General features: G+C 46.9%; 1 protein-coding gene across 3 annotated transcripts in view; it reads left to right on the top strand.

The window, feature by feature from the left end:
• ADD2 (adducin 2) overlaps positions 1-26,990 on the top strand; it is an 84,846-nt gene that overhangs the window by 51,777 nt on the left and 6,079 nt on the right. For 2 of the 3 annotated variants that reach the window (XM_019514365.1, XM_019514366.1), the window contains exons 2-14: positions 7,239-7,454; positions 8,171-8,309; positions 8,957-9,108; positions 10,902-10,982; positions 11,787-11,936; positions 12,780-12,923; positions 13,979-14,077; positions 17,398-17,574; positions 19,304-19,561; positions 19,962-20,081; positions 21,137-21,226; positions 21,980-22,145; positions 22,654-22,782. In XM_019514365.1, the coding sequence (XP_019369910.1) occupies positions 7,272-7,454; positions 8,171-8,309; positions 8,957-9,108; positions 10,902-10,982; positions 11,787-11,936; positions 12,780-12,923; positions 13,979-14,077; positions 17,398-17,574; positions 19,304-19,561; positions 19,962-20,081; positions 21,137-21,226; positions 21,980-22,145; positions 22,654-22,782 (1,888 nt within the window). In that variant the 5' untranslated portion in view covers positions 7,239-7,271. Of the gene's footprint in view, positions 1-6,234; positions 6,382-7,238; positions 7,455-8,170; positions 8,310-8,956; positions 9,109-10,901; positions 10,983-11,786; positions 11,937-12,779; positions 12,924-13,978; positions 14,078-17,397; positions 17,575-19,303; positions 19,562-19,961; positions 20,082-21,136; positions 21,227-21,979; positions 22,146-22,653; positions 22,783-26,990 lie in introns of those variants that run through there. The other variant, XM_019514367.1, reaches the window with a different exon arrangement.

The following is a 26,990-nucleotide window of genomic DNA, read 5'->3' as shown; positions in this document are numbered from 1 at the left end:
CCACCACCCTGATATGTTCCAGGCTGCTAAGCATGCCTGGTGGTGGTATGGTGCCTGGCGTTAGCATGTGCCTCTGTGCAATGAAAAGGGTTAAACTTGAATCCTCTGCTCTTTCCAGAAGAGTGTGCAGAGCTATGACCTGCTGCTAACTGGGCATCTCTGGTTCCCAGATGGGTGGAGGCTAGCCCATTCCTTATCTAATTAGAACAGCAGCCTCCAGCCACTGCTCCCCCACACTACTTCCAACAACATCACGTAATGAATGCTTACAAAGATGGACCATCTCTAATATAACGGGTCCTTGTATTAAGGGGTCCTCCCTGGGTTGGACCCAGCATAAGGCATTGATAAACTGCAATAGATCTTGCTGGTCCTTAACTGACACATCTACCTGGGTGCATCTACACATGCACTTTACTGCAGAGCTGACTAATTAGTTCTGCAGTAAAGTGTCATGGTCTACATGTGTGCCCATATTAGGGCATAGCAACTTAATTAACTCCTCTGTAGACTATCTGGAACAATCCCAGCACAGTTACATATGCCAAAATACATGTGTAGATTGTGACTACATCTACACATGACTCACAAGACAAACCCAGAGATTTCAAATAGGAATTCACAGGGCCAAAACCATTCTGACCTGTTGTGGTTTTTCTGAGCTTGTTACAATAGAAGAATTTCTCAGTTTGTTTTTCTTCATCAAAAAATGAGCGACTAAGAGCTGGCATTTTCCAGTGGTGCTTTGAGCCTAACAAAGAAGGCCTTGGTTTTAAAAGGGTGAATAGCTGCTGTTATATATAGAGGGCCTCCTGCTCCGTATCCCCTGCAGCAAAGAATCCCTTCATATGTACACAAAAAACATTTATAGACCCATGGGTATAGTAACTGATCCCTGCTTTGCACTGCAATAAAATATATGTCTTTGCTCAAATACTTAGGCTGTGTTCTCATCTCGTATATTGTGGGCACATCTACACATGCAATTAATTTGAATAAATGTCAGTGCAGTTCTCACTGGAGTTTATCACTTCTGGGTGCTACATCTTCACTTCTGCAGCATGTTGAACTGAGTTGGAGCAGCCCTGGCTGGCAGGTGGTCTGGAGGGTCAGCGTGCCTGCCTGGGGCTGCTCCAGCCGGGCTCAACATGCTCCAGAAGGGCTGGCTTGGGCACCGGTGCTCCAGTTTGGGGTTAGACGGCAGGCACACTCATGCCCCAGCCAGCCCCATCAGCATCTACACATATATTGTGGCACAGTAAATACTATCCTGCAGTGAAGTTTACTAGTTTACTGCAGCCTAATAGGGCTGCACGTGTAGACACTGAAACTTTTTATTGTGGAGCTAATTAGTCAGCTCCACAGTAAAAGTCATGTGTAGATGTGCCCTGTTACAAGCAGATTTACTTCACTTGCCTTGCTCCTTCACATCTGCCTGGGAAATCTGGTCTGTATTTGTTTGGTCAGTGAAATGTGGCACAAGAGGTATCTTTGTGCATGACTAAGTTGTGTGGTACTTGAAGAAGACCCATTTAAAGCAGGGATGGACCTGGTCTACCAGCAGTACAAATACATCCCCTATTTCCCAGCTGATGCTACTACCCTTCTTTGTGCTTGCACACATTGCCTGGATAAGCTGAATGAAAGCAAGAGGGCCGGGTTTGCACAGACATTCACTGCTATTGGGCAGGATTGATTTTGTGAAGTCCCTGCTTTTAAGCTGCATGGAGTTTTTTGAGGTAGAAAGTGAATTTGTAGACATTTCTCCTGACTCCTTGCTCATGGATGTTTCCAGTGATCATTTTGTTTTATGTGCGTCTCTCTAGAATCAGCATTTTATTGTATGAAGGGATAGCCGGGCTTATTTAAAGAGGACCATCCCATATGTCAGGACAGACTGCAGTTCTGGCCATAGTCTCTGTAGTCTGGCATCCTGCCTCTGGCAGTGAGCAATGCCTGATGCTACTCAGTGGTCAGCAAGAGCCTTTTGCAATGCCCTTGGCCAACTGTGCACTGCAGTTCTGGACAGGGAGGTTGGTAGGAGGGGGCAGGCATTCATTTCCAGCTCCCACTGCCAGCAGTTTTCAAGCCCTGAAGCATAAGACTTGAAACACTCTCAGACAACTAAATCTACAACAGAAATTGGTCTGTATAGGAGCTTCCTGACCCACACTTTCCTTATGAAACCAGTGCTGCCCATTGCCCTAACAAAAGCATGAGCTGGGCCCCTGAGCACAGCACGCTAGCTGGGTCTCTCTGCATTATAGCACTGACTGCCATGTGGGTCCCCCTTCTATGTGCTCATTCCCTTCTCAAAGAGTGGCCCAAGCCCAGCCTGCTCTCCTTACTACCATCATTTTCCCACTCCCCCCCAGCCTGGGGTCTTCATCTGTGAGACAACAGAGTCTTCTAACCTGCTTTATGACTGCAAAATGACTGTATGTTGGCAGTAGGCAGCTGCCTTGTGGTGCTGCAGTATCTTAAGCCTTTGGGTAACTAAGCAACTGGGCTGAGGCTCCCATCCCTGGAGCAAGAAGAGAAGGGAAATAAATCCGGAGTGCAAATGGCTTGGAGCAGGAGGGAGCTGACATCCCAATACAAAGAGTTTGAGACCTGGCAGCCTGCGTGCCCACCTCTCCTGTCCCACCTGCTCCCTCCAGTCATGGAACTGGGCTTCATGGGGCAGTGGGGGGGTGGAGCCCTTACAAGGGTTGCCCGAAAGTGGCCTGCCCTTGCTTTCCCGTAGAACCCACTTTGTTGCCTGTGAGAAGGTCCCGCAGCAACGGAGAGAGTTGTCCCTTCCCATGGAAGTGCTAACTACTGACTCACTTTGGCCCAGACATTGGCTTCAGAAAGCCTGGCAAGCAGCAGGCTCTTTCACCACTGAATGGGAGAGGAAAAAACCTACCAGCATAGTGAAAAGGCAGTAGTGAGAAGAGAGGCTTAATTAGGAAGTTTTGCCCCCTGGCTGGCAGCTGTGGTGGCTTCCCTTCTAGCACCTCCTCTACCTGAGCACCCCACTTGCACCTGCCCAGGTGATGCTACTTGGTGAGACTCAGCAGCTCGTACTCACAGCAAATGAAGCAAAAAAGGCAGGGGAAATGTCCCCTCAGGAATTTTGATCTGCAGCCCAGAACTCAAATCCTGTTGGCAAAGAGAGAACCTGCATATGCCTGTCTGACTGTAACGCGCAATGAGATGGGCAGCATATTTTATCATATAGGGCTAATGTTTTCCCCAAGAGACAGCACCAAAAGGGTGAAAACCAGTCTTATTTTTTTTCTCTGCGGGGCTCCACAGTTTTCTCTCTCTGCAAGCACTGAAATCCAGGCACCTTGCAGGCTGCTTGAGCTATTTTAGTCCATACCACAGGGCCAATTTCTACAAAATATATTTCTGGAGCAGCCTTTGCCATGGAAACAAGAGAGCTGTTTGTTTAGCAAAAGCAGAAGTGGCAGAGAACCACGGGAAGCAGCGGTCGGAGTTCAAACGCAGCTTCCGGCCTCCCTCACTCTTTTTACCTGATAGTGCCCAGCAGTCCCCTTTGGTGCTAGACAGCATCAGAGGGCACGGAGGTCACATCTTGCCAGGGTCTTGAGTTGGGGAAAACAGATCAAGATGAGCTAGTCCTAAAGCATGGCTGGAAGAAGAGGTATTTCCTTCCTGAGGAGCTCATGGGGTTGGTAAAAAGAAGAAGGGAAAACTATCAGTGAAAACAAATCAGAAGTTTTATTTCTAGCATCAAAATAGTCCATTGTGATCATACTGGTACTTCATTTACCTGTCTCTTAGGGATGGTTTTTCAGCACGGCCTTGTTGACTTACTGAACCTGTGCTATGATCCCAGCCAATGGAATGGCCCTGCTAGTTGCATCAGCAAATGTTGGAGGAGTGTCAGCCATAGTTGCAAGAAGCAGGTGTGTCAGCAGCAGAGGCGGCGAATTTGCTGTCACGTGTGCTGTGGTCCTGTTGGCTCTCATCTCTGAAGCTGGGAGGTGGGATAGTGCCTGGAGAGGAGAGCACTCAGGATGCTGCAGGGAGTGAGCAGGCAAAGCTCTTTCCTAAAAGTGCTCTGCTTCCTCCACGAACTTGTGTTGTGCCCATCAGCAGGGCATCTGGGTGCCATAGTGAGTTTACAGAGAGAGCTCCATAAGATACAGGGACTCTACCCATCATGTTGCCTCCTGCCTGTACTGTCCTGTGAATTAACTCTCCACCCTAACTTCTTGCTGCACTCCACTGGGAATCCATTACCCTTCAGCTCCCCCAAGCCTAAAAGGGTTGGGGGCACCAAAGTGCTCTAGTATAGAGGATGACCCCAGAAGCCACTGGCCATCACAAGCCTTTACTAATAAGAGCAGGAGTCAGCTTGTTTGCATTACTGTAGTGGCTTATGATGTCCTTCTTTGCCTCCAGTCCTGTCTGCTGCATGACATGCATGACTGACACAGTGTCAGTCCACCCCAGAAGTGGCTGCATTGACATGGTGAATGAAATAGCCTTCCATCTATTGCTGAGAACCTCTTTGGCATGAAGGATGCTGAGGACTGTAAATTGCAGCTGGTGTTGCATCAAGGAGGAAACGAGGTTTAGAAAATGAAGCCAGGCTGAGGTAGAACTGTCAGCAGCAGAGGAAACTGGGCTGCATCTGAATCATTGCTGGCAGGGAAGAGGCTGCCTTTTCACCCATACAAGCTTGCTGCTATGGGCATGAGCTTTCAGTTCTGGCTCCAGCAATCTAGTCCCCCAGCTCCTCCACGTTGCAGTGCCATCTGCCCTGATCCTGTGCATGATGCCACTAATAGTAGAACAGCTCATAGATCCAGCTTTACCCAGAAATACTATGCAAGTGCCAGGGAACATCAGTCCTTGAGCTCGCTGCAGTGGCTTCAGGCGAGAGGGCAGGAAGCTGGCGCATGGCCCTATATCAGTGCCCCGAGATAGAGGTGATTCAGATGACAAGGAGCGGAGCAGTTTGCACAATTCTCTTGCACACAGAAGGGCTGGGGGAAGCTTTGTGTCTCCTTCGCTCAGTACTGCACCATCCTCTCCTCAGAGCAGTGGCAAAATGGCCTGGTGTTGCCCAGAGAATGCTCTCTGGTTTGTCAGCATCGCAGTTTCCATCTGCCCTGTGTTGCTCAGAGCAGTGGGGATGCTGTTTTGCTGCTCTGACTTGTTCAGCCCGGTGCCACTCATTGCATTTGTTCATGCTGTTAATTCGCTGTGACTTGTATACAAACAAGCCACGTGTAGTCGGTAGTGATTCCCTCCCTGACACCCAGCCTTACCTGAAGCATCAGACACGGCGCCGGGCTGCAGAATCTGATAGCATCAGTCCAGGATTGTGCGTCATTCAGGACAGCCAGCCAAGCAAGCTCTTTTGCTGGGGCTGGGAGTAGAAGTACATTGCCTATGGTTTTCATATGCGCTTCCTGTTTTGTCCTGTTGTTTATTTCTAGCTCTTTTTTCTAATTGCAATGTCTAAGCCCTGTGGTCAGGGTGTCAGGGTGGACAGGTAGCAAGACGCAGCAGCAGCTGAGATTTTTATAGCAGCCAAACACTTCACTGAATCGCATCTTCTTTGACAAGATCCCCAGTCCCTTAGTGAAATGTAGACATCTCAGAGATTTGTTTCGTTGACCCTTCCAAGACCCAACCCAGCAGCTTGTGTGCTGGGCTCCCCTGGAAATCTGGTCCTTATTTAGGTACCTAAATGTGGACCTACAGCCTCCTGAAGTGCCAAGCACTTTGGAGTTAACATGAGTTGGGTCCAGATTTACAGAGGGAAGAATGAAAAGGGAAAACAGTGACCTCCCCTTTGCCAAGGGATATCAAATGCAGTAAGAGCCTTTGAAGATTATGGGTGTGCATGCATGCATGTGCATGTGCATGTGCAAGAGACTATCCAACCCAAAAGCAGAACTCCAGGCTTCCAGTTCTGACCTCTGTGCTTCAGGGAACCCCTGTTATTCATGGACTGAACCAAAACTTCACAGCCAAATACCCTTGGAGAGGTTTAGCCCTGAACCCCATGACTCTAGTATTATATATGGTAGAACCCAAGTTATTCATACTCAAGATGTTCATAGCTCTCAGTGAATGATGCTCTCTTTTTTTAAGCTTGGGGGACTGATAAATATCTAGGTCTGTCTGTTGCTGTCTCTGCTGACCCACGTGATGCCAGCTTTTCAACTGCCTGCAAGGAGCAGATCTCTGCCTGACTGAGGTTTCATTTCCACTTTCCTCCTGGAAGCTGAGAGTAACTGGTAGTGGCCCAGCTATGGCCTGGAGACCAGACAGAAGCCTTCTGCATTCCTTCAGGGGCTCGTTGCCTTTCCAGTCTCCAGGCCTTGTGTCCAAGTGGATAATAAGGGGATGCAGGTGATGGACAGACATCCCACTCAGTGTTCAGCAATGCCAGCTCTTGTGATAGCCCCAAGAAAAATATCAACCCTTAAAATAACAGTATTGGGAGGAAGCTTCCAAATTTACATGCACCAGGTCCCTGGAGAGTTACCATGCTCCAAGGGGCACCCTATCCTTTCTGTGCCAATGGGGACCAGTGGGATGATTACACTCAGGCTTCTCACTCCTGCTAGCATTTGCACAGATTTGAAGCTCACTCAGAAGCCCAAATCTGGGCAACTTGTGTGAGGTCCCAGGTTTTGTAACTTGAACCGTGTTGTGGAAGCTGTCTAAGATGATCCTAGTTCAAATGCTGCAGATCTTGCAGCTGTTAAAGACAGTGTTGGGTATGTTATCCAGTCAGGAATTCTGCATGTAACATGCACGTAGCATTCACACACATTTCTTCTTCTCTCTCGCACACCACTCCTTCCTGTTGGTATTAATGAAGTTGCCCTGCAGTTCTTTATGCAGACACCCTCCAGAAGGTCAGTAATGGCCTTAGGGGAGGGCAAACTGGGCAACTGCCCTTTAGGGGGCCCAATTTTTGAGGGGCGGGGTGAAGTTTTTGCAAGGAAGAGGCTCTATTTGCATGTTAATGCTTGACTGTTTATCTAATTCCCCCAAAGAATATTAAAAAGATCCAAAATACAGCTGTGGTGGCTTAATATTTACCTGAGTACATACCTCTAAGGGGCCCCAAATGATTCTCTTCCCCAGGGCCCCAGCAACCCTAAGGCTACCACTGAGGTTTTTCACATGACATGAATTGCTTAGTCAGTGCTCAGTCAGTTTTCCTCACTTCCCTTGACCCCTTTCACCCCTATACACAGGTACCAAGAAATCAGCTCTAGACAACCAGGAAGATGAGCAACGAAACTACCCCTGAGGCCATCTCTTCCCCACCACCGCCTGGGCAGCGATACTTTGACAGATTCTCTGAAGATGACCCCGAGTACCTACGGATCCGGAACATGGCGGCAGACCTCCGGCAGGACTTCAACATGATGGAGCAGAAGAAACGGGTCACCATGATCCTGCAGAGTCCGGTGAGTAAAGGATACCTTGTAAATGGCTGAAAGTGAGGGGGCCTGGGATTTCCATTTTTAATTCTGCCCAACTCAAAGCTGTCTTCTAGGATCAGACGGTCCATCGGTGATTTCTGGAATATGGTTGCCTCTCTCAATTCATTTCATGCTAAACCAGCTGAAGGCAGTACCTCAGGTGCTCGGCACCTGTGCCCATCAGCCCCCAAAAGAGTGACCAGATGCTTAAAAGCTCTCAGTAGGTTGGGTGCCAGGTTTCCCTGGAAATCTGGTCCTTATTTAGATACCTCCTGAAACTCCAGCTCTCCACCTTCAAGTTGAGCACCAAAAAATGGAAGTATCCCCAATTAGAAGCCATTTTTTAAAAAAGTGTTAAGCCTTCTCCTCTTGCAGAATAAGAGTGTTACATGCTAGGACTCTCTCTTCTTCTCCACACCCTGATGTGGGATTTTTTTTTTTTTGCTAAACGAATGGAGCAAAGAGAAGGCCACTGACCACTGCATCCTCTTCCAGAGGTTCTTTCTTGAGCTGTCAGAATCGTGCATGAGGACTGTGTTGAATGAATGAGGCTGAGGTGTCTGTTTGCCCTGAAGTGCCTGGCATGCAGGGAAGAGCGTGGCTGATCATCAGGAAGATAACGGCGCTCCACAGTTCTCAGCGCAGCTGCCGGGAAGTGTGGGCCAAGTGAGGGCTCATCTGTGAAATCACTGTTGTTTCAGTCTTTCAGGGAGGAGCTCGAGAGCCTTATCCAAGAGCAGATGAAGAAAGGGAACAACTCTTCCAACATCTGGGCCCTCCGGCAGATCGCAGACTTCATGGCCAGTACTGCTCCTTCTGTCTTCCCCACGTCTCCACTCAGTATGTTGGTTCAAAACCTTTCTCACAGGGGGTAAGGGCCCACATGGGAGAAGCGGCCTGCATCGCTGCTGGGATACCAGCTTGGGGGGAGGCAGTGTTTGCAAAGATTAGGGCTTCAGGCAAGTGCTGCCAAAGCTGGGAGGCTGGGATTTTCAAAGGAGTTAGATTTCAGCAGGATGAGCTGGCCTCACTTCTTACTGCCTCCATGGGACATCTAAGCACTGCTTTCTTCTTTTCAGTGGGGAGCTGTTCAAATACCTTGGAGGTCCCCATAAGAGGGTACCTTGGGTTTGACATCTTTGGGCAACTTGGCTCATCAATCTCTTTCACTGTCCAGCTCTAAAAAATTATGGGTCTTAGCCACCTTTCTCCAGTGGCTGTTGTGGGGGTGCACTCATGCTAGGAAACTTGCTGTCAAGTCTCCTAGATCCTTTAGTGAGGGCTAGGCCGTGTGAATGACCTGTGAAGATCAGGGATGAGGAATCTCCCAGTAAAGATAATAGCTAAGAGCTGAGGCTCTGGGGAAGGCAGGTGATACATGGGAGCCTTGTGGCCTGGAATGCTTCCTAGCTCTGAAAAGCACCGTGCCTTTTCCCAGTGACCTCCTCAGACCTATTCACCTCAGTGGTTTTCCCTTTCTTCTTCAGATCTGTCCACAGTGACACCCATCAATGACCTCCATGGCACCGACTCCATGTCCTTAGTGAAAGGAGAGAGGCTCATGAGGTGCAAGATCAGCAGCATCTACCGACTGCTAGACATCTATGGCTGGGCCCAGATCAGCAGCACCTATGTCACGGTGAGGTCATGCCTCAGTTTAGCTGATGGCAATTTAGGCTTTCTCAATAGCTGGAACTTGACTGCACGCTCTGCCTAGCAGCCCTGCCTCTATTGTGCAGGGCTCAGTTAAATATGTAGACTTTTTCTGTCCTCTGGTTACCAGGGTGGATCAGATCAGGATAGGAGGAAGTAAAGAATATGAGGGTTCGCCGAACAAGGGGATGATTTCCAGGTCTCTGTGAGAGCCCTTGGGGTCGGATATTTCTAATCTCATGCTGTATCTTGTGGCCAGCCTGCAAATGCAACATTTGACTCAGTGCCAGGGCTGGTATCTTGTCAAAACCAGTGCATAGCATTTAGGAGAAAGGGAAGAGAAAAACCCTTGCAATCCTACAGCACTGAAGCATAGGGTCAGCAATTTGATCCTGTCAATGGGAATTAAGGGTGTCAGTGCATTCTCTTCTGGCACCTGCCAATGATCATATATGCCCTACTTCTGTTGAGCCTGATCTTGGCTTGGATAGAGGGTCAGAAATCATCCAGCAGTGACTTCCCTGCTCTGCCTCTACCCAGTAGGGAACTGTGTTCCCTTCTATGCCATTCAGTAACCAAAATGGGCCAGATGAGTGGATGTACATTTTTGCTTGTCCACTGCCTGCAGCAGAACTCTACTGCCTTACATCCAACAAAAAATGAGACCAGAGGCGACTAGTTGACCACTAGACGCAAAAGAGACACGTAGTAAAATGCACAGAACCTGCCAAAAAATGCCATTTCCCATTATCTCTGTGATCAAAGCCTGCCTAATCCATTGGCTCCAGCACAGCCACATGGTATGTGACCAAGGAATGCACTGTATTGTTCTCAAATTTCTCTCTGCCACTGACCTCCTTTTTATTTCTGCCCCTATTACAATCTGTTAAGCATTTTTTTCCTCCCCATGGTGACCCAATCAAGCTTGGTCAGTCAAGTCTGACTCCCCCACTGGTCTGAGATCCAAATTCAACAGGATGGAATCTCAGATACTGGAGGACGGACAGTGAAATGCAGATGACAAGAAATGGCACTAGGGGTTGCTTTATTATCATATTTGTAACTTCCCATGAAACTCTTCTTTGTATTACTGTTGTCTTGCTTGAGCTGTGGTGCTGTCAGGTCTCACAGGCTAGGCAGCACTAGGACAGATCAATGGCCAGGTGAGAGCTATCTTAAGCAATATAACCTTGGACAACGGGAGAGGTGGTGGTGGTGGTGATGGAGGCAAGGTTGTACTGTAAGCAAGGGAGGGAGCATTGTGACTCTGGTGGTAGTGCCATCTGTTGAATAAGAGAGAAAGCTGACATCCTGCCTGCCTGCTGACATGAAAAATTCTCAAGAATTTGTCATAAGAGCTGGGTTGTGCCTACAATAAGATTTCTCTACCACCAGTGCTGCTCTGTCAGGGCTAGGTCTGGCTGCCAGCATGTTTGCCAACATACTTTATCTAACCCTAATCAAATCACAACTAGCCAGCATGATGCTAACAGTGGAGTCCTTACTACAGGTCCCTTCCTAACTCTAGTGGAACCAGTGATAGATTCACAAGTGGGGACATTGCTAACCATCAGTGCAGACTAAGTCTTGAGTATGTCCAACCAAATTGCTCTGTAGCCCATTACGACCTACTCGGCTGAATCCCTTCCACACTGTCATTTCCTTTAGGTCTGAAGTGATTCCTGAAATGTCTCTTACAATCCAAGAGCTGGGATCCAGTGGGGGAGTGGGAATCTAAAAATTACCTACTTAACCCTAACAGCGTATTTCTTTTCGTAGCTGCGCGTCAGCAAAGAACAGGATCATTTCTTGATCAGCCCCAAAGGCTTTTCCTGTAATGAAGTCACAGCATCCAGCCTGGTGAGTCTGCGAAGATATGCCTCTATGCTCTGCCATCCCTTTCCCTTCTCTCTCTCCTGTCCATCAAGCAAACCAGGCTCATAATTCTGGCACTGCATTCAAAGAGGTTGAGGGCAGAGATGGCAAAAAAGGGGTAGAATGCAGGAAATTTTGCTCCCAAATTCACAAAGTCCTCAAATTTGTAAATATATGTGTCCCTGGTATGTGGGAGGAAGGAAGATGCATGAAAATCCCACCATTTGTTCAAAGTTTTAAACTTTAGGTTAGAAATTTGTAATATTCTGACTAGTTCCCTTATATATATGGAAGCCCTATCTGCCCACTGAGCCAGAGCTGGCTCCCAAGGACTAGGGTGTTCCACATGCACCTGCAGCCTGAAAGCCTGCAGAGCACAACCGGTTTCAGCCAAAGGTCCAAAGGATCAGGCTGAGACAGTAGCCAATACAGTTTTGTTCTAAAAACATGGAACATGGTCCCAGAAGACTTGGGCTGTCTTCCCAGGGTTGTTTCCAGGTGGCCGGGTGACCTCAGACCTCTCCAAGCCATAGTTTCCCCACTTGTAAGATGGAGATAATGATACTGGTCTGCTTTGTAAAGCCTGTGCTTAATGTTTGCAAAGCGTTTCAAGACTCAGAGAGGGCATGTGATCTAGACAGGTGGAGAAGCAGCCTCAGGGAAGCATGTTCCCACACTGCAGACCCATCTGGGCCATAGGATGGAGCTGCCCAAGAACAAATGGGGGTGACCCACTGTGTAGGCAGGCTCTGTGTTTTCATGCTGCCCCACTTCCTTTCCTCACCATAGGTTAAAGTGAACATCCTGGGTGAAGTGGTGGAGCAGGGCAGCACCAATTTTGCAGTGGACACGCGAGGATTCAGCTTGCACTCAGCCATTTATGCGGCCAGACCCGACGTGAGATGCATTATCCACTTGCACACGCCTGTCACCGCTGCAGTAAGGAATCCCATCCATCATGCTGACGGCCACAGTTTGCCAGGGCAGTGGAAAATCGGAGAGTGCACCCCTCCCAGAGCCATGTATACCAGCTCTGCGACTGATTTATAGAGCAGCTTCTGCCTTGTGGGAGAACTGCCTGCTGCCTACTTTCATGGGCAAGCAGCATGCTGTTGACGCACCCTCACATTTGATAGGGCTGGGCTATGAAGCCAAGAGGAAGAGAAGGGACAAAGGTGTCAAGGTTCCTGGGGTAACCCCCATTTCAAAGTCATTGTGGAGGTGAAGGGCCCTATTAGCCTGTCATAGCACTTTGATGATATTTTCCCATTCTGTTAGTGAAGAAATACTTTTACCTTCCAATTTCACTGGGATGATATTTAGTCAAAAGCATTCTGCCTCTGCAGTGATGCAAAACCTTTAAGGGCCACAGAAATGGTGGGAGATGGAAAAATAAGTGACGAAAGGCAAAAATGCAATTAGTACAAAATCATCATTTTTCAGGGGTGCCTTACTGCTGGTGCTAAGGATGGATGGTCTTGCTCCATACTGATTTTTTAGTGACAGACCCACTCATTCTTCACAGTTTTATGCACCTGTCTGATCAACTGAGTTCTGAGGATCTAATCCTAGGAAGTATCCAGCGATACAAATCCCGCTGATTTCACAGACAAGAGCTCTCAAGACCAGATCCATAAAAGTGCTACTGTTGGTCCTTTCTCCCACTACATAGTGGCCTGGAAGCTAAAAATGAACTGTACAGGCATGTTAGTGTCTGCACAAGGGGACCAAGATGCTGATTCTTCTCACTGGTGTCCTACTTGCTTTCTCTCTGTTCCCCAGGTGTCTGCCATGAAATGTGGTGTCCTGCCTATATCTCATGATGCATTGCTGGTGGGCGATATGGTGTATTTTGATTTCAATGGTGAGATGGAAGAAGAGGCAGACAGGATTGAGTTACAGAAGTGCCTTGGACCAACATGCAAGGTTAAGAGAAACTACACTCCTCAGATAATAAGATGGATCTATAATTATTTGGCTTAGCTGCTAAGGGCATAGCTGTGGGAATGTTTCACTGGGTGTGAGCTGAAGAAGCATTCAGATCAGATCTGGGTTGGTGTGCAGGTTCTAGCTTAAGACCAGATCAGGACTGAGGTTCCCATGCTGACCTGGCCTGAGGCTGTGGCTCCAAATGTGAGTTAAGGCACTGGGTTTTAGTCTTGTCAAACTAGGCCCACACAACTGCTTTGCTGTCTCAGTTCCCTCATCTGTGGGTGCATCAACACATACACTTTACTGTGGAATTGACTAATTAGCTCCGCAGGAAAGCGTCATAGTCTACATGTGCCCCAGTATTATGGCAGAGTAAATTAATTAACTCCATTGTAGGATAGTACTGTCCTCAGATAGTACTACTGGAGACAGTACTATCCTGCAGCAGAATAATTTGTTCAGTTGAAACACCTGTGTAGATAGAGATGGGCTGGCTGGGGCATGAGGGTGCTAAAGTGAGTGGGCTGCCTCCTGGCTGGCCCTGCACTTTAGCACCCTTGTGCCCCAGCTAGTCCCTTCACCAACCAACATCACAACCTGGGAGCCCAGCACTGACCCCCCAGGCCTCCAGCCAGCCTGTGGCTGGTCTGCCAGCCCAGCTCAGAGTGCTGTGGTTCTGGGCACACATGCAGATGCTGAGCCCGGGAGCAGCTAACTCTGGTGCAAACTGCACTGGAGTTTATTTTGTCACATTACTAGCATGTGTAGATGCACCTAGTGCATAGCAGATCATGAGGATATACCTGTTGCTTAATGCATTAGCATTTGCAAAGCTTTTCTGACACCCCCGATACCGCAGAGGGCTGGGTACCATGTGCAGAAGCTGAGAGTAACATAGCCAATAAGCCAGATGAGGTGTCTGAACTCCTTATCATCCAGGAAGTGGTAGAGAGATTTAGACTTCTCCCTGGACTGGTTCTTCTCCTTCATACAGACATACATTTGTTGGTGATGACCATTTTTTCAGCTGGCCTTTTCTCTTTTTGCAGATCCTGGTGCTGCGAAATCATGGAGTAATTGCTTTGGGAGATACCGTGGAAGAAGCATTTTATAAAATCTTTCACTTGCAGGCAGCTTGTGAGATACAGGTGAGACTCTCCAACAGGGCAGTCCTTTGGACAACACCTAGGGAGGCGAATGCACGTTTCCCAAATTGCTTCTCATTTCAGCATGCAGTTATTGGGCTCCCAAGCACTGCCTGCCATAAACATCGCACTGGTCTACTCCCAATATGTCTACTGGTACGTGAATGTGGCCTGGACCACTGTAGTACCAGAGTACCTCCAACAAGTTAAACACGCCAACAAAGTTTGTTCTCCCTTCTAATCCTAACAGCAGTTTGATAGGTAGTGGTAAAGTGCAGAGACAGGCCTGCATTGTGTCTATCAGGGAAGTTTTTTCTTTAAATGAACCTCTGACTCCCCTGTATGCATATTACTGTGTAAGCTACAGCTTTCTAAAGTAGCCATACCAGATATTAGATCTTGCAACAGGATCACTGCAACATTTCTAAACATGAAGCTGGACTAGTCCAGTGCTTTTCTGTGTATGGTTGGCAGCATGATGGCAACAGCTTGTTTTGCACTTGACACTTGGGAGATTTCCCCCCCGTGGGGCAGATCAAGGTTTGCAGGCTGGTATAGAGTGTGGGTATGTCTACGCTGCAGTCATAACTATGATGTCATCTAGCTTGAATCTAGCTGGCACAGTTAACAACAGCAGTGGCACAGACTTCAGCCTGGGCTCTAAGAGACCCCCCGGGAATCCTTGGGTTGCTTAAGTGCTGCCTCTTTGCTGCGAATGGTACCCACGCTATGTAGTTCAGATCGATCGAGCTGGGGTGTGTCTGCCCATGCTGCAGTAACACAGTAGAAACATACATCCACCCACTGGTGTGTTGCAGAGGATGAAAGCTCAGCCTTCCTTGACTCTGTCAGTCATCTATTGCCCTCTAACGGTCCAACTCTGGAACAGTTTCAAGAGGAAAAACAACAGATTTTTTGGAGCTTTTTGGTTTTCAGAGAACCCCAGCTAAGCCTTTAAACTGCTGCCAGCAGTTTTCTCAGTAGCTGGAAGCTGGCTTCTCCTCTGATATCAGCTGTGGTTTTGAATGAGACTTCCAGAATTGCTTGGCACGAGGGTAACTTGTTCCCATTGATATCAACACAAGTTCTGTCATTACTGAGAACAGATATTGTTCACAATAGAGTGTTTCTGATGAGCCCCCACATCTAAACCTCCCTCGTTCAGCAAGCACGGATGTAGGGGCACAAAAGCAGCCAATTCCTGCATGGCTTGCTACAGCTGTTTGTTACCTATGTGCAATCCCGTAAAGTGCATGGAGCTGTAATGATGAATAAAAGGCAGTGGGGTCTGCTTGGGATCTTGCATGCAGTGGATTAACTCAGGAGTAATTTCAGTGCAGTGAATGGAGTCAGTGCTCCTAAAGCTGAATATACTGTTCAGCATGACAGAGCTGTGACATGTTCTGTGTGCTGGTTTCAGGAGCACTTCCCTGCTGTGTACAATGCAAATACAAACTAAAAATAATGTGGCACAGCCCAGCCCAGACCTAACCCAAAAGGCATTTTGGTTTGTCTGCTCCTTGCTATACAAGAACTGTACTTAAAACAGTAATTTTTGTTTTTTTGTTTTTTTTTTAACTAAGAACCCAAAATTTGATAAAGACAATACATCCGTTTCAGTGTGTAGCTCAGATTAAGTGACTTTTCTGTAACTGGGGGCTTTGGCCAAATGTTAACAAACACTAACTGTGCATATACAAAAGCAGATTTAGAAAACTGTCCTCCCTTGCAAAATCAACATGAGCCCAGATGTGAGTATAGAAATATGCTTACAGCTTGCAAGCTTCAGCTCTTACTTAGCTCACCCCTAGAAATAGCCACCATGCAAGCACATGCATACATACACATACAGAGAACCTTTTTTAATTCAGGAAAAACAGATGTAGAGTGGGCAGGATGTAGTGGGATGCTCGGCAAAGGGAGTAAACATTTGTTTAGCTTCCTATGCACCCTGTGGGATGAACAGGGTCTTTGGAAACGTGTAGCTGAGAAAGCTGAGTGGTTCCAGCAAAGTGGGTGTTCTGTGCATGGAAGAGGTGGCCTCAGGTTGTTTGTGATAATGCCACAGTCTCCACTGCTTGGTTTGGCTGCTCCTTGCTATATAAGAGCTGCACTTACTACAAAAATATATATATATATATATATATATTTTACTAAGAATCCAAAATTTGACAAAGGCAGTACATTCATTGCAATGTATAGCTCAGATTAAGAAGTGATTCCACCAGCTGTTGAAATCTTTATCAGCATCACTACTCAAATCTCTGCCCTGGCTCCTTGCCTGGAGCTACAATAAAGTCTAAAACCAAGACCACCTACAGCAATTGTGTAGTTCCTTTGTGTGTTCCCCCCACCCAACAACATCTTGTCAGCAAAACTGGAAAGCACAATCCAGTAATTATGTTGTCCTGCTTGTCTCTTCTCAAGCAGAGCAGGGCCGGTGCCCTGTAGGAAGGCAGCAGGTTTAATTGTGTTTGTTCTGCAGCAAGGTTGCAATCATGGCCATTTGTTATCAATGCACTCATCCTCCCCTCTGTGCATCGACCTAGTTCCTCAGTTGGAAAAATGAGGTCAGCACATTACTGAGGCTGAGCCTGGGAGCCATCGGCAGGTGCCGGGCTAGGAATCCAGGGTGTGCACTTTGCAGCCTTCTAGATTGCCACATGCAACCATGTTGACAGAGGAATATTGCTGCTGTCACTGGGAGTCCTGCTTCTTACTTCACTCCTGGCTCTCCAGTCACTGACTCCCCAGGGGAATAGCTGCTGCTCCCATATTTGCATTTGTGACGATTCTGGTGGGTTCTTGGCTTTTGTTTTAAAATGAGCACTTGTGCTGCCTGGCTGGTTGGCAGGCAGCAAGTGTCTTTGGGGGAGTCTAGGGCTGTTCTATGTTGATTTATACCTCCCTGGGCCTTCCAAACTAGGGCAACTCAAGGGACACATTGAAGCTGAGGTGGGGAAAGGATTTTTCTGTAAATAAATTGGGCCCAATTCCACTGCACATGACCAGTATGTGTGACTGCACAATTAGAGCTTCAATGGCAAGGGAGTCTTTTCACTGCTCCAGTGTGCCCAGATTCCCACCCTAGTGGGAGATGGATTGGGATGGTGGGTTACAGCTCAGCTCTAATGGCTTGATTTCAGTTCCCTTCCACATGGAGAATTCATACCTAGCCAACTCTAGCCAGCAGTCTTTCTACTCTGCTACCTGAGAAGCCCAAAAAGGATGGAAACCAGCAGAGAACCTGGCTTTATCCATGTTTTCCTGACTGATTCTGTGATTCCTCCTATTGTCAGTGGGTTCTCTGTGCTCTGTTTCAGGTCTCAGCCTTGTCTAGTGCTGGAGGAGCTGAGAATCTGATTGTGCTGGAGCGGGAGAAGTACAGACCCCACGATATTGGGTCAGTCCGATGGGCTGGGAGCATGTTTGGACCTATGCAGAAGAGCCGCCTTGGAGAACACGAGTTTGAAGCTCTTATGAGAATGCTAGATAACCTGGTATGACCACTTGGACTTCCCAGTTGTCACTATAGTGTCCCCTCACTCGCTGCAATTCTCTCTGATTTCAGTGTCCATAAGACGCCGCACTCTTCTCACCTTCTTGTACTAAACAGGCCTGTGATGTTGCCATGCAAAGCTAAATATTTGCTTATTTATTTATGCCACCCTGTGGGGAACTCAGTGGGACTTATAGTAAATAACAGGCGAGCAAACATTAGAAGAAAACAACTTTAAAAAGGCAACTAGAATAACAACATAAAACAGAAACCCACTAAATAATATCCCAGCCTAGCTTTGTTTGCTCTATGCCTGTAAAATATATAAATAGTTGCTGTGTTTCACTCCTGCAAGGCATTCCATTAAATATACACTCTAGAAAGGATGATTGTATTGTCAGAGGCATAAAATACTTTGCAACTCTACACGTCAGATATATGATCTCCAGATAGAAAGTGGAGTTGCCCTAACATTAGTTGGAATGGAGGCTAATGAAGCCATTAGCATTTCCAGTTACAGGCAATGGACTATCCAAATACGTTCCTTTGGACAAAGCCCCCAGACCAAGAATCTGGACTTCAAAGTCCATGAAATATGGGACACTGAGGCTCCCAATCCAAACCCTAAGGCCTGTTTGTGAGCCAAGATCTACATTACACCTAGAGGAATAAGGAAAATCTTCTCCCATCAGATCCTCTGCTCTCCCAGTCACTGAGCTGGCATTCGAAGCATCTTTCTCTGTATGCACTGATTGTGCCAGGGCAAAATGAATGACTCTGCACTGCAGCAATAGGACTGTGCAGCAGCAAAACCACATTATTGGTCTTTGAAATCTGGGTGCTCTATGGGGACTTGTAGCAAAGAAGGGCAGTGAATAGGAGGCCCTGCTGTTCTGGGTTTGAGGCAGCTGTGGTTCATGTGAGGTTTGTGGTCTGTGTTTACTGGACCTATATATATATATATATATATATATATATATATATATATATATATGTTATCCTTTACCAAATCTGCCACATTATCAATGCAGTACAATGCTATTCTGTTCCTTGTTTCTGGGACTCTGAAAGTTACAGGTCTAGTGCTGGGCCTGATTATTCTCCAACCCCAACTTTTAAAGTTCATAAACACCACTCTTGTCAGTGGAGCCATCCTTTACTCACACCCAACGAATCAGACTGTCTGACCATCTCTTCCCCAGAACTCCACAGAACAAACACACCGCTTGTCTATTAAGACTGCCTCTGACACAGTAGTCACAGCAGCTGAACCCTTGGCATTTCTCGCATCAAAGAGCACTCTGCTTTGCCTCCCTGTGAACTAGTAATCTATGGGGGAGCCAGCCAGAAGCAAGACATGCTGCAGACTCTCATGGTTGGAGAACAGACCTGGTCTCCAGTGTAGGTTTGTCTGCAGACAGACAGAGAGCTAACACGGCTGGTCTGAACTGGTATCAGCCTTTTTCATTGTTTTTTATTATCGTGCAGGGAGTGGGGGGCAGACAGATTATGGTAAATCATTTACAGAGCATCTGAATTTGGAAAAACAAAAGATGCTTGCAAAGATTGCAATTAAAAATATGCCCCCAAAATTTTCACACAGCCAAAACAGTAGAGCTGTTTTACAACCTGTAACACCATTCTCTCAACTTTTCCCCTATGTTTTAACCAACCCCAAAAGCTAGTGTTTGCAACTAAAACACACATTCTGTGTATGTATGTCCTTCTAGGGTTATAGAACAGGCTACGCGTATCGTTACCCATTTGTCCAGGAGAAAGCCAAACATAAAAGTGACGTGCTAATCCCTGCCACTGTCACAGCGTTCATCTTTGATGAGGAGGCTGCTCCCATCTCCACCCTCCGACAGCATGCTCAGAAACAACAGAAGGAGAAGACCCGCTGGCTAAACACGCCCAACACTTATCTTCGGGTCAATGTTGCTGATGAGAACCAGGGAAATGTGGGCACCCAGAGGAGCAAAACCACGGTACAGGGGCTCTGAACAGTGTGAAATTTTACAGCTGAAGGGTGTTTTTCCTCCACTCACAACTGCTGATTTGGGTCAACTTCACAAATTTCTGTCCATTTCACCAAGTCTTTTCAGATGTGTTGGAGCAGGGAGTGTGGGAAGAAGCAAATACTGAAAAAGAAATAAAGATGTTTTTGTCCTGACATTTTTGAAGGGAAGCATTTCGGTTTTATTTGAAACAGAAAAGCTGTAAAGAGCCCAGATGGGAATGCCTGTTAATGTTAGAGTGTCCAAAAGTCTGCTTTGGGTCAGAAATGAAGGGTCATATTTTTTCCCAGTCTTCATGGCACTGTGGGTCTCATTTTGATACATTTTCTCTTCCCTTTCCCTGACATTTCCTGTTCTTTTTGTCCACCAGTGGATGAAGGCCGATGAGGTGGAGAAAGGCAGCAGTGGGACCCCCATCCGAATTGAAAACCCCAACCAATTTGTGCCTCTCTATACCGACCCACAGGAAGTGCTGGAAATGAGAAACAAGGTATGGCTTCATCCCCACTTCCTGATGACCTCCTAAGAATTAAGATCTCATGGGCTGACTGAGATACAGCAGAGTCCTTTGAGGTTCCATTGCAATGAAACATCTGGAAGCAACAGATGAGACAATTTTGTCTTATTTCTCTTAAACATTTCAGAGATAGTGCTCATGAAGGGGTCCAGAAAAGCATCTCCGGAAATCCAAGTCGTTCATGTACATCCAGAGCAGTTAGTGTGGGAAGCAGTTGTGCAAGACATATCCCTTCCCTAACATCACCTTGTAGATACCACCTTGTAGATACCACTCAGTCACAGCCTGAATGACCCACATTCCTGTAATCCATTCAGTTCAGAAGCAGCCAGCACAGGTTCCAGAGTGCCAATGTGATGCCCAGCTTAGCTAGCCACCAGCTCAGTAGTTCTCAACCTTAATGGACTCAAGGCACCCCTTGATAGACTCAAGGCACCCTCACAAAATGCCAGCCCTTCACTTTCATTTGTTTTTTGACTACAGAAAAAATAATAAAGCCATTCCTTTGTTGCAAAGAACTCAGAAGGACCACAGCAGGTCAGAATAGTTTTAACACAATGGGTTCCTATTTGAAATCTCTGGGTTTATCTTGTGAATCACATTTGTACACCTTTCAGTGTGTGGCACCCTGCAGCACCCTTGAAAGAATCTCAAGGAACCCCAGGGTGCCATGACGCCCTGGTTGAGAGTCACTGCACTAAGTGCTAGACAGAAACATGCTGGTTCATTCCATACTGGCCAATGGAACAGTCACCAGATGGTAAGAGCATTAAGGGACTACTGAACTAACCTGGATTCAGGTGAACAACACAGAAGAGAGAATCCAGGGACTGAACATCCAATTCCACACATCAGTGCATGGTGCTACCATTTTAACTGGTGCTATGTCACTTGTTCCTATCCCTAATGCAAATGACACCAAAGCAGTGGAGAATCAAGGCACACTCTGTTTTTTGCTACTTCCTTACGTCATTTAGTCCTTCTGGTACACATCAGCTTTGACTTGTGTATTTATCTGTTGCCTACAGATTCGAGAACAGAACCGCCAGGATGTGAAATCAGCGGGACCCCAGTCTCAGCTGCTAGCTAGCGTGATAGCAGAGAAGAGCAGAAGTCCGGTACTTACATTAACAATATGGCATATTTATCATATCCTATATCATTTTTCATAATTATAGGGATGGACTGTTTGGGAGCAAACCTCTTCCTTGCCCTTCAACCAAGTCAGCAGCCCTGTGCACGCTACAAGCAAATAGGCTCAGATCTGATTTCATATCCAAAACACAACTTCTGCTACTGCACCAAGTTCAAGGGACCTGTAATCTGAGCTAGCCCCTTTTCTCTAGTTATAAGGGTCAGTCTGAGACACCAGCTGCAGGCACAGTGGAAGGCAACAACTTAGGGACACTAGGAGAGTACTTCTGGGAACCAGGGCAGAGGCACAGCAGGGGGCTCAGGGCTGATGAAGTTTTGGTGAGAATGTAAGTGCCCCTCCAAGCTGTGACTCCATGGAGGGCAATGTCAAGTGGAGATGCACATTGATGAATCTGGTAGCTTGCCTCCGCCTGCAGCAGTCTCATGGGATACTTCTGTCACATGGAGCTAAGTTTCATACCCCAAAGGAGTTATCTCCTCACCAGTCTCCCAGAATTTCTTCTGCTTTTACGCCAGGTGGAATTGTCCAAGAACTGTTTCCCATTGGGACCTGAAGAGAGGGTTGTGTTGGCCTCAGGAGGCACGTGCTTGAACAGTGTGCTTGACTCTAGGAAAACTGAACCTTGCTAGTGACACAAGAAGGTGCTTAGGATAGTTAATTGGCTTCTAAGACCAGCCCTGGGGTGCAGACAGTACAATGTTGTGGTTGGTTTCAGTCTACAGAGAGTCAGCTGGCTTCCAAAGCAGACATGGAGACAAAGGATGGACTCCAGGAGGAGATACCTGCTGAGCCAGAACCCCCCAACCCATTCAGCCAGCTAACAGACCAGGAGCTAGAGGAATACAAGAAAGAAGTGGAAAGAAAGGAACTGGGACTAGACGGTAAATCTCCTGTGGGGAGGAACAGCAGTGGTTTCTTCAGTATTGCGAGTAGGTATAAATATGTGACTCAGAAGCAGAGCGAAACAAAAGGCTCTGTTTTTTGGCAGCTTTTAAGGTGTTGATGTTTGGGTTTGTTCCCTCACTGGAATGAGACAAAAAGTTTTGGGATGTTTCTCTGAGAATGAAATTATGCAAAAATGCCTGCTTTTGGCTAGAAAGTGGGTGGGAACCTAGGTTCAGATCCCTATTCTGGCTGATGTAGAAAAAAGTTTTTCCATCTCCATCTTGACTCATACCCCACTCACTGGTATATGGAGTGTCTCTTTCTCCCACAAAAGCCCAATGCCTCTTTTTGACAGAACTCAGCTATGTCTGCAAAATGTTTCCATTTTGCAATGTCCCTTTGCAGACCCCATTCCAACCAGCCCTATTCAGAAGGTAAGCAGGCAGGTAAAGTTGGCTGGGATCCTGTTTTTCTGCAGCACATAAATGTCTTCTCTTTACCCAGGTGAGAAAGACACCAGCGTGGAGGAATCTCTGGCTTCTCCTGGAAAGTCTCCATCAGCTTCCCCAGTGCAAAGCCCCACAAAGTCTCCAATCAAGAGCCCACCCCTATCCCCCACTAAGTCTTCAGATGGTAAGCTGGGCTTGTGTGCCAGGTCATGTTATCACCGTTCTGCTGCATGAAGACACTTGGAGCACTTGTGCCTGCAGCCTAGGACAGATGCTGCAATGGGTGGGTGTGCCCACAGTATACACGAGGCATGAATCCACAGAGAAAGCTGACACCTTCCAAACTCTGCAGCGAGGCATGGGCATGCTGTAGGTTTAAAGCGGGCACCTTCCACCAGTGGAAAGACAAGAGAGTTTCTGTGTTACATTGCTAGAAGGTGGCTGGCTTATTATCGCTGTAAATCCTGAGCAGCCTTGGTCCTGACAAACCACTCAAGAGGAGATGTTGCTCTCATTTGAAAGGGGGAACTGATGCAGAAAGAGACTGGGTGGAGTCTAAGGTGGTCTCGATCCAAATTGTCTCCATATACCATCCTTCTCAAAATGGTAGCCCTCTAAAAATGTGACCTTTGCATTCTTGTGACAGTGAAAATTTAAAGTAGCTCTCCAAGCCAGAGTTCTGCATTCATGTAAGTCAATCAGCCTAGGCAGAGGCAGTACAAGTTTTCTTATGTCATCTCACCTGGGTGCCTCCACCTTGACCTGACAACTCAGTCTCCATGGACCTATGTACTTTCCCTGGCCACTGAGATGTGTTGGACAGTGAGGAGGACACTTAGTGCTCAGTGAACTTGATGTTCCCCCCTTCCTGGGAAAGGGACAGAAACCACCAAATTCCCTCCACACTGGCCACCAAGCAGATGGCTCTGGATAGCACAAATCAAATCAAGTCACCTTTGTGAATGTCTGTGCCATCCTGGGGGTAGAGCTGTCAGTGTTTGTTATCAGCATGCTTGTAAGACTGCACGCCTGAGAGCACTGGAAACAATGAATGCATCTGACGGTGTTGTAGGCAAAAAAACCCCAAACCCACAACAAAACAACCATGGACAGCAGCAGCCCAGAAAGCGGTGTAGTTCTTGGTGTTCTCACTGTGTCGCATTGTGTCTCACTGTGTTGGTGTTTGTCTGTCTCCACAATCTCTTCCTTTCTCTTTCCTCCATGTGTTGCTTTCATCAAAGGACTTACCTCTGATTCTGAATACTTGTCACTGTAGTAAGTATAGAGAGGCTGTTTTCTACACTCGCATACCATCACCTTGTGGGAGGCGGGGTACTTCTCACAGGAAAGCGGGTGACTGGGGAAAACAGCTGGGAAGCAACTCCATGGAACAGCAGTGTTGTGATCAGTTATTCCAGGTTCCCATTTTCCCAGTGTAGCCAGTTTTTAACTGGAAACTAATAGGGCCCAGTCTTCAAATGTGGGCAGCTTACCAGAACCCGCACGTTTTTTGTTTAGGCTCATACCTATTGTGTTTCTATAGGAATGATTCTTGTAGCATCTAGTGTAAACACTAGTTTACTTGGAAGATCACAGCTACACTGCCTGCATACTGATTTGACCATCTAGACTTGGGATCTAGATCTTTGCAAAAAGTTCAGGTGGACATTTTTTCCTAACATTTCTCTCCTGCTTTTTTTTATGGACTGTTTTGGGAGGGTTGTTCCAATATGTCCTGCTTGAGATTTTGAGGATTCTCTCTCTCTCACTGTTTCTGCCTCATTTTTACCTCTTATTTCTCTCTTTTTTTTGTTTCCGTCCTGCACTAGTTCTGAATGCTCTAAACAGGAGTGAGCTGTAGCTTCAGGTCTTTGTCGAAGTAATTTCCTACCCGCAGGCAAAATTGTGCTTTTGGATCTATCCAGGAGTTCTTGACAGTTTTTTTTGCTCCCTAGTCACTGAACTTCTCCCGTGCTCAGAGGGGGAGCTGTAGCCGGTGGGGGAATAGACTGTTGGGAGCTGATATGTATTGGGCTGATCTGAGAGCTGACCTTTGCCTTGTCTCCCTGCCACACTTCCCAAACACCAACAGTCACCATTTGAAGTATCTTATGAGCTCAAATGGCCAGCATCAAAACTTGCCAGCTAAGCTGCTCACACTTGCCATCAACAGCTTTTTTTTTTACACCTCCTCTGTCTTTTCCCATTGCTTTCCATTGTGCCTCTGACTTTCTACCGTTGCACATCCAATTTATATCCAGAGTGCCCTGCAGAACAGCGTGGAAGAAGCAGACCTCAAAAACATAATCAGGTGTCTGGTGGAAAGCAACTGTTTGCTTTTGGGGTGGGTGCAGCAAAATTAAAACAGGTTTCAATTTTGCAGATACCTCTTGGAATCAGCCACCTAGTTCCCTCCCTGTCAAGCAGGAGGCTGAAATCTGGGCAGGTTTCAAGGCCTGAGGTGTAAGTGTAAGGACAGAATGGAGCACAGACATTGGGGCTGGTGCAGAACTACAAGACTCATGTAGGTGAATACAACACCATCCTGCAGAGGCAGAAATGGGAAATCAAAAGAGGGGAGAGTGAACTAGAAACTACTCACATCCTAATGCTTAGGACTAGAGTCTTGGCTGAAATAAATTATTGTAGCTCTATTGAAATCAGTGAAGCTGATGTCAACTCACTGAGGTTTCCTTAGCGTTCTTTGCAAACCAAGGTGTCATGTACATACAGGGGTGCTGCTGCTTTGACAGGCATAGTTTTGTAACCCCTCTTAATTGGGTTTTCCAATGTACGCATTCCAAACTGCAGGTGGAAGTCTCCAGTATGGAGTGTTCTTTAAAATGCTAAATCCGTAGAGATAGCATCATCCCCAAATGGTCAGGAGTGGTAACACGTCCCAGTACTGTAATACCGAAGTGAACTAAATGCTACATGTAAATAGAGCAAGGACCAATCTAATCAGCCACGGGTGGCTCTGGTGGTTTTTAAACAAGAACCTGAGAGTCTAAGTCAGTGGTTTGGCTTCTTCATAGCTCTGATCATCTCCTGGGGTAGGTGAAATGACAATAATATCTTTTACACTGTGTTTTCTCCTGAGGATCAGATTCTGCAGCCTGTCCTCCCACAGAGCAGCACTTGCTCCCAAGGACAGTCCCGTTAGAGTCAGGACAACTCTTCTGTGTGAGAGAACTGCAGTATCAGGTTGGAAAAAAAACAATGCTGGGTCAGGCTGCAAGTTCAGATGGTATGAAATATTTTGCTGACCCAGAGTAAGATACTGTATTGATAAATCTGATTTGTGGGGTTTAGCCTCCGGCAAAACCAGAGAGGGTAAAGGCGCTATAGAATCATTGTGTGTGAATGGCAAAGGTCTTGGTAAATGTGGTAACAAATCCAAGGGGAAAAGTACAAACCAGACAGAAGAGGAGGAGAAAAAGAGACAAGCTGGCTATTGTTTAACTATATTTTCCCAAGAGACTTTTGCTCATGCTCAGTGCCTGAAGGGAATCAAGATTGCTAATGTATGTTTTGGTAGCAGCTCTTTGGAAGTCACTCTTGTATCTGTGATATTGGAAGGAAAGACTGGGGTGGGAGAAAATAGGAAATCCACATGCCTCATGTCACCTGCCACAGAACCTTTAATAAACAGGCCAGAGTGCTTTCAGGGTCCTTAGTTAATCTGCGTCCAGTAGATACTGCATTAGGTTAGCAATAAGCTCTCCTCCTCTGGATTCCAGAGGTGGAATTTGCAGCCTTAGCCTGGTAGGTGTTGTGAGATTATTGTTATTGTCTACAGACAGAGTCTTCCAGCTCGACTGAGATTTGATAAAGGAAATGAAACCACTGAGGGACCCTGATGCATAAGCTTTTTTTCTCTCCACTCTAGGAGAAAAGGAATCATTTCAGGCGTGTGGGTGGGTGAGAGTGTCCTTCCCAAAGACAGTGTCCCAAGCTGTCAGGGCCCCAGTTCCACTTTCAGAGCAAGAACTAAGCAAGGTCTACACTACAGCATTTGCCAGCCTAGGGACGTTTCCTGGAGGATGTGAAAAGCTCACCCCTCCATAGCCATTGCATCCCATAGCTGGTGCAGATGCAGCCAGGCTGAGAGAGGAGACTTTGGTCAGCTTAGCTTTGTCATTTGGGAAAAGAGTAGAGCTATGCTGGTAGGAAAACACCTATTGGCTCGCATCGCCACTCCACTGGGGAGATCTACCAGCCCAGCTATATCAGGAGAGAAACCTTAGTACAGGCAAGCCACTAGCAAGACCCAGTTGTCAAAATAAAGGCCCACAGGGCTTATTGGAAGGAGGATAAGGTCCAGACTGTGAACTTCATGACCTGCTTTGTTCTTCCTTGCTGGTGCCAGCGATAGTTCACTGCAAAACAATG

This window comes from Gavialis gangeticus, unplaced genomic scaffold, assembly GCF_001723915.1.
Source record: "Gavialis gangeticus isolate Ggan-Ray unplaced genomic scaffold, GavGan_comp1, whole genome shotgun sequence".
Classification (NCBI taxonomy): Eukaryota; Metazoa; Chordata; order Crocodylia; family Gavialidae; genus Gavialis; species Gavialis gangeticus.
Note: the sequence above shows the minus strand (reverse complement) of the source record. Positions and strands in the feature narration are given on the sequence as shown.